The sequence below is a fragment of the Conger conger genome, chromosome 2 (genome assembly GCF_963514075.1).
Source record: "Conger conger chromosome 2, fConCon1.1, whole genome shotgun sequence".
NCBI classification, from domain to species: Eukaryota; Metazoa; Chordata; class Actinopteri; order Anguilliformes; family Congridae; genus Conger; species Conger conger.
In genome coordinates this window covers 45,534,424-45,547,156 of record NC_083761.1, presented here as the reverse complement: position 1 = coordinate 45,547,156, position 12,733 = coordinate 45,534,424, and the positions used below count along the sequence as shown (strand labels likewise).

Here is a 12,733-nt window from a genome sequence, read left to right as displayed (position 1 = left end):
GCCACAGCCAAAACACTGGACATTACATTACGTTACATTATTGGCATTTGGCAGACGCTCTTATCCAGAGCGACGTACAAATCCCCTTTCAAATTTGATGACAATATCACCAAAAATTAGCATCTCGTTTTTTCTAAGCTATGTCTAGGCAGTTTTCCAAAAACATTTGGACACTCCAAAAGGACCAACGGAAACTAAATTATATTATGGGTCTCATGATGTGTAAAATGCTGTATTTTGCTTACTAAAGTGTACAACACTTTTTATTCTTAAAAAAAAAGTGTTTGCACTTCCCTCCACTAGTCACCCTTCCCCCACCTCTCCCTCTCCTTAGATAGCAAAAGGCCGAGAAGATTGTAAAACAAATAAGTGCAATGATCACAATAATAACATCTTGTATACTAATATGTTCATTGAGGTCCATTGATTGATCAACAAGTCAATAATATTCTACAATTTCACATGCTATTTATTATTTAAAAGCAGGCATTCTCCTTATTTATAAGCATACTGAATAATAACACAATATTTTGAGAAGGTAGTTAGATGATCACTGATATAAAATGGGGTCACGACGATGAAAATGCCCTCTATTGAAGAGCCAAAGGTGTTCACTGTCTTAATAAAGAAATGTTCACTTGAGAATACTAGGCTAGAGATGATAAATTACTTGAAAGTCTCCTAAAGGAAGTGCTATATCTATATTCATAGATGTAGGCATCGCAAAATAGTTGTAAAAGATCAAGTTTTTGGGCCATAAAATCTCAAGAAGTTTTTGCAGAAGTGTAAAATTCTATTGATGTTTCTCCAAGTTTTATATTATAGATTATTACAGACCTATATTTGGTTTTCTGGACCCATGATGTGCAAAGGGCACTGGCATTACCTTATTTCGTGTAGTATATAGATTTCCAGAATGAAGACGAGGTACCCCACACTTGTTTTGCCACGCACATGTTACAAAACAGCAACATGCAATGGAATCTTAAAATAGGTTATACAGATAGAACTGTAAGTTATAATGCTTTCAAATGGTACAGTCAGGTCCAGAATTATTGGCACCCTTGATGAAAATGAGCAAAAAAGGCTGTATAAAATAAACAACACAGATAATGAGCTAGATTTTATGTCCAAACATATGGGAAAACTATATAATTTTATCCTAATATAATTATTCTCATTTTCTTTTCTTTTTATTGAGTAATACTATTTTTTTATGAAAAATGTATGTGTCAAAATTATTGGCAGTAAAATTCTACTTATTTAAGTTAATCTCAGTCTTAAGGAACTGTATTGTGGCCTTCCATCACTTCCTGTTTCCCTAGGGTATAAAGATGAGGTAACACACATGTAAAATCCCTTTGTCATCCATCACCATGGGGAAAGTCAAAGAACTGTCAAATCAAAAGAGACAGATGGTTGTTGACCTACACAAGTCAGGTAATGGGTCCAAAAAAATACATAAACGGTTAAACATACCACTAATCACTGTTCAAGTTAAAAACATCTGGAACAGTTGCAAACTTGCCAGGAAGTGGACACAAGTGCATGTTGCCCCCACCCTCAGTGAGGAAGATGGTGACGAAGGCAAAGAAAAGGTTCTTTAGTTGCGTCTTGAGGTCACAAAGTCTCAAAATCAACCATAAGATGCCACCTCCATACCAACAGGCTCTTTGGAAGGGTTGCACGAAAGCCCTTACTGAGAGCAACCAACAAATTCAAGTGTCTGGAGTTTGTGAAATGTCATTGAAACTATCACTTGAGCAGGGTGCTATGGTCAGATGAGACCAAAATTGAACTTTTTGGCCATGCACACCGTCGGCATGTTTGGCGTCAAAAAAGGGATGCATACAAGGAAAAGCACCTCATACCTACCATGAAATATGGTGGTGGATCATTGATGCTTTGGGGCTGTTTTGCTGCCAGTGGTCCAGGGGCTACTGTTAAGATCAATGGCATAATCAATTCCACCAAGTACCAGGACATTTTAGCCAAAAACCTGGTTGCCTCTGCCAGGAAGCTGAGACTTGGTTGCAAGTGGACCTTCCAACAAGACAATCACCCCAAACATACTTCAAACTCAACACAGAAATGGTTCCGTGAAAACAAAATCAATGTTTTGCAATGGCCATCTCAGTCTCTGGACTTAAACCCTATCGAAAACATGTGGTCTGAATTGAAGAGGGCAGGCCATAAGCGCAAACCTAAGGATATGAAGGATCTTGAAAGGTTCTGCATGGAGGAATAGTCCAAGATCCCTCCAAATGTGTTCTCCAACCTTATTAAACATTATAGAAATAGTCTCAGTGCCTTGCCAGGGCAAGGCTACACCAAGTACTAAAACAGGGGTGCCAGTAATTGTGTAATTGTAATTTTTTTTTTTGGAAAGATAGAAAAATGAAAATGAGAAAAATGTGTAATTTTGGTCGATTCCATTGAATCATTAATAAAGTAAAACATTTTCCACATGTTGGAAAATTACAATATATCTGAGTAATGATATTATTTGTTTTCTACAGTTTTTTTGCTAATTTTCATCAAGGGTGCCAATAATTTGGGACCTGACTGTATATCCTGTTACCATACTGATTGAAAATTGCACGGTTAAAAACGGAATTAATGCCAAAAAACCAGCCCAGCCCTTAAAGGGTTACGGTTGTGATTTATTACAATACTTTACTGTGACCTTATGGGATATTACATTTGCTCAAAAATCAGCATGTTACAAACAGTGTATGGAGCCAGATTAGAGACTTCATATTTGTAAAAGAGAAAAAAAAATAGCAGTTGAAAGGTTGAAACTGAAAAATAATAGTTTGGTAAACCAAAAAAATATTTGATTGTTTGAAAACATGTTGTGTGATTCCCGGTCCTGCTAAAAAGCCGAGTTTGGCATAATTGGCTCGCTGCTCCAGGGGAGGGACTAGGCAGTAAGGATCGCCGCATACAGCGCCCTGGAGCACCTTGGAGTAACGGTCTAATTGAGATGAGACGGCTTGGAGAAGCTGCGTTGCTCTCAGGTTCGCAAGATCCTACTGGGCCGCCGAGGGACGGGGTCATAAGCCGGTGTATCCCCAGCTAGCACTAATTGGATTAGATAGGGTGTAATTGGCTAGCAAATTGAGAGAAAAAGCGGAAGAAAAAAAAAATAAAAAAGAAAACGTGTCGTGTTTGACCGTATTTGAAATTATTTTGTATTCACTTTCAAATTTTCTTTGCTCAAAAATCTGATTTTCATTTTATGTTTTTATCAGGCGCTTACAATGTTTTTTCACCTTCGATCAAGTCAACTTTCAACCAAAGTTTTGTCTATCTTGCATGGAAGGCGCGCCTGCCTTCGAGCATTAAATCAGTGACGTCACAACAGCGAATAACTTACTTCCGGGTGGATAACGGCTCTGGCTCTGCCGCTTATTGTGTTTTTCATGTCATTAAACCAATCAATGTTGGAATATAAAAATAATTTCATAAACTGAACTAAATTGTTTTATTTATATGATTTATATGATGTGGTCTAGCTCGCTAATGTAATATTAACATTAGCTGTCAGTACCCGCCTAATGGTAGGTAGCCAACATAATTAAAATGAATAACCAGTATAAACTAGCTAACTAGCGTTATTGGAAACCGTATTACTGTAATATTACCACCAAACTTTGACTAGTTTTACAACATGCAAGGTTGGATTGACCGTTTCACATTTGCTATCTCCCCAGTGTTTCTCTAAGTTATACGGCGCCAATGAGTGTCTGGTATTTATTAGCTAACATTAGCTGCCAACAACGTTTATGAAGGACACGAGTAATACAATCAGAAGTTCTAGTTTTGTTTTTAGTTTCCCCCCCATGTTTCAGACACGGGTGTCTCTGTGTCAGCTGACATTGACTGTGCCAAGCACTTGTCAAAACCGAGACCGCCCTGTAAACGGACTGTATCCTGGGTTATCGTCCTTTTTAAAAATCGGTAAAATCCCAATCCACTGTGTGCCTGATTACATTTGGCATTACAGTGGAAAATACAACATATTTTGAGGTAACATTACTTTGTTCCGTGGCTGAGTGGCCAACCGGAAGTATCTGAGCGACCTTCATTTACAAACATTCTGATTTCATCATGATGATTTCTCTCAAAGGCAGGCGTATCACTCTGCTCTAAACACTGCCCTGCACACGAGACAAAACTTTGGTCGAAAAAATGTGGATTGACTTGATCAAGTGTAAACAAACACTGTAAGCGCATGACAAAAAACGAAAATGAAAATCAGATTTTTGATAAAAGAAAATTCTAAAGTGAATACAAAATAATTTTAAATACGTTATCAAACTATCTATTATTTTTTTTGTTAAACAATTTATTCTTTTTCAGTTTTAAGTTATTATTTTTTATTTTCAACTACTATTTTTTCCCCAACTTTTTCCCCAAAGACAATTTTTTTAAATTTTCTTTTACAAATATTTAATATTTAGTCTCTAATCTGGCTCCATAACAGTGTAGCCTATTTAAGCAATAACTCAGGCAGTGGAACTGTAAACAAGCATTATAAAAGAAGATTCAAGAATATGAGTGCCATCTGCTGGCAATTCTGCAACCTATGGTACAGAGAAAACACCTATGCAGACTGAAGACCAATGATATTAGACAAAGACAGCAAATTCACAGACCTTGTGTCATGGCAGGTAATTAATGCCCACAAACATTAAAGTGTTTTGACTTTAATTTATTTGCTTCCCATATTCTTTGAGTGTTACAAACAAATCTAACAACATAAAATTGTTCTCGAGCCAGAGCCTACCTACATAATTGTTTTAACAGTTGTAAATTGTAATCCACAAATCCAATTTCAAACATGAAAATGCATTTTATAAAATATAGGCTACCCATAAGCTTGTCGTTGATCTTTTTTTATTGTGCCTCTTATGGAGACATTTTGGTCAAATATGAAACTTATGTTTTGTTACAATATTGCTGTGTACGAGGTCATACTTAAGTGTTGGGTGTACAACTTTAGTAAGACAGAGGTTTAAAAGTGGTCCACAGCATTCACTGTTCATAGTCTTCATTTCAAAGGGGCTGCAGAGATTAAAATCAGAATGGGGAGGAGGAGCGCGGGTCGGTAAAGACCGAGTGGTCTCCGAGTGCGTGTAGAGACTGCGGTCTGGCTCCTGCCTTTTCCCCATGGTGAGAATTCCGGCCGCCTGGTTCTTGGATGAGTGAAGAAGCTGATATAGCCGACTCTGGTAGCGCTGCTCGTCGCTCTTGCGCTTACCGAGAGTGAGGATGCCGGCGGCGTGGTTGCCCGTGCCGCGCAGCAGGTCGTAAAGGCGACAAGGGCACGTCTTCTGCTTACAGCAGACCTGCATGTCCTGCGCATCGCATGACAGGTATAACAGCAGTACGAGGAAAAGACATACCGGACGTTTCTGGAAAAGATGCAACAAAATTATGAAGTGAACAAATAAACTGAAACGTGAGGGAATCGCAATTTTATAATACAACAAGTACATAGTAAGATAAATCTATCTCCAAATGATCCATCTCCATGTCAATTCCATCTTCATAATGTGGAAAATGATTGTTGACACAGATAGAAAACTAAGTGGTTTTTACTATTTGATGAATGAGACCAGCACACTGAGGGGGCATATTGAAACCTGATCCGTGAATGTTGGCTTTGTTACCAAAAAAGACTGCATATTTCAAAACATCCTCAAGCTGGGTCAAGGACAGAGTTAATTCTTAAATAAAAGAGAGTTCATAACCCATCGTCCTTTCCCTTTTTTTTTTTTTTTTAGATTAATCATACAGGGAGAAAGCAAAATAGTTAACAGTGAAGGAATCCAGACCTGATTCAAATATGTAATTGTTTTGGATTCAAATACTTTTCTACACTCGATTGATCTTCCCTGGTGCAATTGAGCCAACCAAGAGGACCAGAAGGCGGGGTCTGCACCTTTTGAGAGTATACACCAGACAGGCTCGGTAACATGTAGAAAAGAATTTGAATCCAAAACACTGATATATTTGACCCAGGTCTGAAGGGATCACAGCTCAGGATGTGCCATGGTCGTGGGGTGATGGGGACCGAACCCCTGACTGTCTGGGGGACTTGGTCACCCCATGGACTTTAGCAGACATTTTGCCTGAAGTGAGTTATTTTTTTAAGCGGGGAAGAAACCGTCCTGAATAAAATCCATCCTTGATTGATGTAATTTCCATTTGAAACACGGTAGGGTTTGAAATAACATTTGAAGAGCCGCCTTTATAAAAGCTTTATCGGATGAAAATAGATAGTTCTGATGCAGTACTAAGCGTAAGCAGTCGGGGTGACATCCTTTAACACTTCAGATTATGCCATGCCGTGATAAAAATGGCTTCTTGACTAGATCACAAAGGTCATACCAATGCTTTCTTTCATTCATATTACAGATAAAAGCTAACATTCTCCTGTGGAGGTATTGTAAGTAATAATTATGGAACATCAACCAGCACCGGATTTGAGTCAATAACTAAGTTCAATACCTTTGAATCACAAAAAAATAGCAAGTACAAACAAGGCAATCTTTGGGGATTAAGAATGTTTCACATCTTTTTCCACAGCAACAGCACAGTCCATAATGTTTAATAACCAGAACATCAAAACAATAACTTACCTTAGCAGTAGAACGTTCCATCTTGATTACTGGAGAAACGCAGTTCATATTCCTTCCTCTGTGAACTCCACCTGATCTTCTTAGACCACAGGTTTTGAATCCTTATATACACACATAATTGGTGTGCTGTGACATTCATTACTCTAATTTAGTCCCCTCGTGATTTTCCCTGTGTCTTGTGGTACACAAAAGGGTCAAGAACAGCAAGGCACATTACCTGGAGACAGTAATGATCAGTCTTAATTAGCATTGCTCATTTGATGAGCAAAGAGGGCAGAGGGCGTCTTAATTTCGGTATCTCACTGACAATATCCTGCTCTGGTCTTCGGGACTCCCACAAACAGTCCTTCCCCATCATTGTTTTGGCTTGAATTAGGCCTTGTTAGGACATACCTCTAGGGTGAGGACTGGTGCTAACAGCACTAATTGCCAAAGGAAACCATGGTCCCATTTAAGGTATGTGCACAACAGAAGCTAAAGGATGTATCCCTTCCAGACGGAACAAAATACCAATACTGTGAGACACAAAGGAATTGCTTGTTATCATGGGTCTTTTGTTGTTCATCACATCTATTACTGGGAGGCGTTATGAATAAACCACTGGACAGGTAAACAGTCAGATAGACACTCTCAGAGACCTTACCAGAAAGCTAACGTGCTGGCACGACAGTGTTTCAGAATGCCTGTGGAGTCTCCTATGGAGACAAACCTGGCTGCTGCGGGACACAAATATTAATTAGGCTTCTTTCCCCAATGTTTTTTAAATACAGTAACAACGCATTTATGACAAATAGTCCATTTCATCTGCACACTTACGTATGTGGACTGTTTTTACATGCACTATTTCAGTGCTCGCTATTACTTGCTATTTTATATGAAGAGACAGTTGCTTTCTCGGGGTAATATGTCTTAAGGGTAAAAAATGACCTGCCACTATGTTTAAGAGCTGAGAAAACCCCCTAAATTACCTCTTTTCAACTTGAAAAATTTGATGATGAGTGACAGGTTGTTTCTTCATGCAAAAAAGATTCAGGGTTTAAAATTTAATTAAGCTGCTTTATGTTAGGGGTTTAGTGGAGGCGGGTCATTTTTGAGGCAGCACGAGCCATTGGCTGTTACTGCTTGGCACAGTAGGCCTGGTATATTTAGTATCGTTTAGTAAATGGCCCTTTCTTAAATTATTTACTGGCATCATTACATCAATTCAGTTACTTTACTTATTGATGTTCTCAGTGTGTAAGCTGCCATTGCTAATCATTAACTGTGGTTATATTATGGTATATTGAAACAGTGTGTGTTCCAGGAAGTAAAGCTGGCCCAATGTACTGTGCGTCATTATGGGTGTCTCTGAATTAATTCACAATATGTTCAGCAAATAGTATATTTCCGGCAATCCTCAATTTCATATAAAAAATGGCATATTTCACAGCTTTCCACAATGGCATTTCTGCAGCAATAATAATTCAATGTGTTTGTGTTCTGTAATATTAATTCATATCCCCATGGATGTTAATGATTCTGAAAAGTTCTGCATGGAGGAATGGTCAAAAATCCCATTCTCAAAAATCTAACCATATCACACATCATAGAAAAATACTTATGGCTGTCACCTTTACCAGGGGTGTGTGCAAGTATTAAACCAGGGGTGCCAATTATGGTGAATTTGGGATTAAAAAATGTTTTTATTTTATTTGAATTGTTTTTAGTATTTTTTAGAACTTATTTTTAAGACTTTGATTGAATCCATTGAATCATTAATAAAGCACATTACTTTACACATGCCAGAAAATAATGAATAATATATAGTATGTATATAAATAATATTTATTATTATTATTACAATAATACATATTTTTTGTGCATATTTATCAAGGCTGCCAATAATTCTGGAGACCATTGTCGAAGGACAATTTAAGAATGCGAACACATTGAATTGAATCGGTATGGCTAAAAAAATGCCATTGATCAAATATTATATTTTTTTGTTTGACACTTTAAACTATTTCTCCCCATTAAACTATAAGCAGTAAACAGGTCATTATATACTTCTTAACTCAGTCTTTAGACTAAGCTGATTTATGTTACTGAGTCACAAAATGTTGGCTGATGTAAAGCTAAATCAACAGGCTGCAGCAGGACACAGAAGTTTGTATTGCTTCTACTGTAGTAAACCTACTTGTGATTCTGACAGTGCTGGCAGTATTACAGTATCACCATAAGAGCAACATAATCAGCTTGTGGAAAATTGGAAAAGTATGCCTCTCTTGGTTTAGAGGCCACTAAAATCAGCCAACTGAAACCTCTAAATTCATCAGTCACATAAGGGCACATTTCACTTGATAGAACAAGCAATACAACAGAGAGATTTTGTGAAATAAAAGTAAATATCTGCTTCATTATTTTATATCCATTGCCAGTATTATGTGAAATGAAATGATTTCCAGTTTAAAAATATAGCTATTTCCTATATAAGGAAATCTGCTTTCTGAAATCTTCACATCACTTGTCTGGGAGAAAAAAGGCAATATGAAAAATACATTAAATGGAAATGAGGCCACAAGACAAGTAAGCCAGTTTTAATCGGCCACGGTCTGGAGAATGTTGTACAGTACGATATTCACAGTCACTGCGCAGAAAAGTTGACATCAGGTGATTTATTCATGACTTTGAGCTTCAGTTGGCTAACACGGTTCCAATCTCGTACTCCTTCCAAACCATTGTCTCGACAGAGCCGTCACCAGGTGTCAGATCAAATACAAAACAATATGAATATCAGCACTAATAGTAACAGTAAGAATACTAATCAGGGATGGTCTCTGGGGAAAGTCTGTTGTCGGAAATGGTTGTTCACAGTTCTGATATTCAGTGGCCTTTGCTCCTGTTCCTTCTAGTCAGTTGTCTTCTGACAGCAGAATTCTCCCACAGTCTGGACTTCGGGCTCTTTCATTGACATTGAACAAGATGGCACCTGTCCAAGTGAACCAGGTTTTCCAGTTAAAACCCAGCTGGCGGCAGACGTTGCCACACACTCCAGTCTTTGCCTGTCAGAGCCTGTGCAGAAGGAGCGCTGAGCTCCCACAGAGGAATACCTTACATGGCAAAAAAAATAATGAAGAGGGGGGCAAGCCCCAGATGCTTTGTTGACTGAGAAGCGGGTGATAGGAAGGGGGGTACAGGGGCCTTATGAAGCACTCGGAGCCTGTTGTTTCTCCTTCCGGGTTCATAGGTCAGCTGCGCGCAAAGCATACTTTCTCCCCACTTGGGAGGCAAACGTGCATCCTGTCAGCATCCAGTCTAGCCTCCAGGTTATCTCACACAATGGGGTTTTGAGGACAGCACAAGGCCGACACAGGAGACAGACAGGGACTTTTAAAACAGAAAGAGAAAGAGATAGGGAAATGTCCATAGTCCCAGGGTAACCCTTTCAGGGAACTCTGCAGTCTGTAATGCCAAATCCACTGCGTTTGTTTGTCAGGTCCTCCCAGACCAGTGTGTGCGAGTGTGCTGTTTTTGGTCCAGAGCACGAGCAGTAAGTGTGGACCCAGAGAGAGATATGGGTAAGGGCCAAACAGAGGAAGCTGGAGATATTATTCTCTCACATCCAGTGGAGACTCCCGTTACACATACAATTCAATTTCCTCCTGCCTCGTTTTTACGCCATTCAAATCTTTTCTCCCAATGTGGAATAACCAGTAATGTTCACCAGCTATGTTCATTGTTGTAGCCTCCACCATTTGGGTGAGCAGAGACAGGGCATGTGCTCGACTCCAACGTGTGTCACGTGAAACCACCGCTGCTTTTAAGCTGATCTTGTTTGTGTCAGAGGAAGACACTTCATCTGCTACTTGAGTCAGCAGAATGCAATTTCCCTGATTCACCAGAGGGGGTCACTGGTGAGCAATGAAACGCCTTACAGTGTGTTTCAATCTCTCTCTCCTTCACTCTAAAAATAAAAAAAGAGTAATTCAAAGTACTATTAGCCGGTTTCAGCGACTGCAATTTCGGCCTTCGCTCTTTTTCCCTTTATCTTTCACTTCTCCTCTGCCCTTACCTCCTATGCCTACCACATTCTCTTTCTCTTCCAAGTCCAGCACCGTCTCCAAACAACGCCGCTCCTCCCTCCCTCCCCAGCCCTTCCCCCGCTCTCTGGCTGGAGGTCCGCTGGTTCCGGTGGGGGTTTGGGGTTCAGCAGGATCCGGTGTCGCTGCCCGTCTCGGTCTCGGTGATGGGGTCCAGCCCGGCCCGGCCGCGGATGAGCTCAGGGGAGGAGGACGCGGCCCCGTTCTTGCTGAGGCCGGAGGACTGGGCGGCGTAGTGGATCTGACGCAGGGTGTCCAGCGCCTCGTTCTTGGCGTGCTTGAGGAGGTCCCCCTGGCCCTGCGTGACACACACACACATAAACATCGTCTGTAGACATCGTCCAACAAGGATATCTCCCCTGCTCATGCGTGACACACACACACCCACACACACTCACACAGACATCATCTGTAGTCAGTGTGTAACTCGGACATCTTGCCTGGTCATGCGTGACACACACAGACATTATCTGTCGTCGGCGTCTAACGTGGACATCTTGCCTGGTCATGCGTGAAAGAGGCCGTGATGAAAGCTTTTTCAATTTTAATTCCTAGATCTTTCATGAACTTTATACAAATGACAAAATACAAAAAAATCAAAAACACACACAAAAAAGTGCAAGGCATAACCACAAAACATCTGTCATATAAAACAGAGAAATGAAAATCATAAAAACAGGAAACTGACATTTCCTCTGTGCGCACAATCTGTGTTTTCACCAACTTCAGCATGACGCGCTTTGAATTGGTATTGTGTGACATGCAAAACACAATTCCAGCCACAAAGTGGCAGCCTTGCACATTGTTGGAAAAACACAGCGGAAAACCCTTCTTGAGAAAAATATTTTCAGCTTTTTGGGATCTGGACTGCAGCAGAGAAAAAGTGAAGCCAGAAGAAAGAATTGGTTGCTGGTTAATGGTGCTGGAATGTTTATCTGCTCTGAGAGGGTCTGTAAGCAGGAGTTCTGTCTTTCCTGAGCACTGCTGTGCGGCTGGATACAATTAGCAGTCCAGACGTAGCCAGTGGAATGGGGAGTGGACAGGCTTGTTTGAGGAAGAAAACCATTGTCGCTTCAGTAAATTCTACAATTAGACCTGGGTCAAATACATAAGTGTTTTTGATTCAAATACTTTTCTGCACTTGATTAATCTTACCTGGTGCAATTGAGCTAACCAAGAGGCCCGGAAGGTGGGGCTTGAACTTTTAAGGAGTATTTCATAGGTTCCAATACACCAGACAAGCTCGGTAAAGAGTAGAAAAGGTGTCAAAAATTTTAATCCAGAACAATTACACATTTCACCTCTGCCCATGATATCCCACGAACACCCTCTCTTTTTGGCCCACTACAGCTCAGGACCCACAAAAATCACACGGTGCAAGAAACAGGCTGAAAAATGACCCCAAAAAAACAATGAGCACAGACTTATCCCGGCTAGGTTTATCAGAGACGCTGGCTCCCTCATTATACGGCAAATTTCAGCCCTCGAGTCTCAACAGGCTTGTTATGCGCCGGATAGCTTCTGCCATGACTCACCGAGCGTTCCCTTAACCCAGCACAGCGGAGCCCGACTGCAGACGAAAATGAACGCTGCTCTCCCCAGGACGGGACACAGAGACGGCAGATCGCATTCAGGGTCTCCAGATTCCTTTCGAGCTCCGTTCTCCACAACTCGATTATTACCGTGGCTTAAAGGCTCTAACGCCGTGGGACCGGAAAGCCGGAGTAAGCGGTAACATGGATCCTTCGACGCGGCCAGTGGGCCCGGGCGTACTCGGACGCCAGCGCATGAGACTGCCGCTTCACACGCAGTGACTCAGCAGAGGTTCTTCATTTCCTGTCTGTAAGGTACACCTGCAGGCTCGGTGTCTGATTAAATGAGAGTCAGCTGGATGCCCGTGATGGGATTTCACGCTCTGTCTGTGGAGCATGTCGACGGGGTCCGGAGAAAGTTCCCCGTTTCCAATCACTCGGAGCGTCGACTTCTAATCCCACAATGGAGGCA

The 12,733-nt window shown here is 40.7% G+C and overlaps 1 protein-coding gene across 2 annotated transcripts in view; it reads right to left on the bottom strand.

The window, feature by feature from the left end:
• Window positions 1-8,458: 8,458 nt before the first annotated feature.
• plcl5 (phospholipase C like 5) overlaps window positions 8,459-12,733 on the bottom strand; it is an 88,755-nt gene continuing 84,480 nt past the window's right edge. For both annotated transcript variants that reach the window (XM_061222913.1, XM_061222914.1), the window contains one exon: window positions 8,459-11,027. In XM_061222913.1, coding sequence (XP_061078897.1) covers window positions 10,836-11,027 — 192 coding nt within the window. In that variant the 3' untranslated portion in view covers window positions 8,459-10,835. The remainder of the gene's footprint in view (window positions 11,028-12,733) is intronic.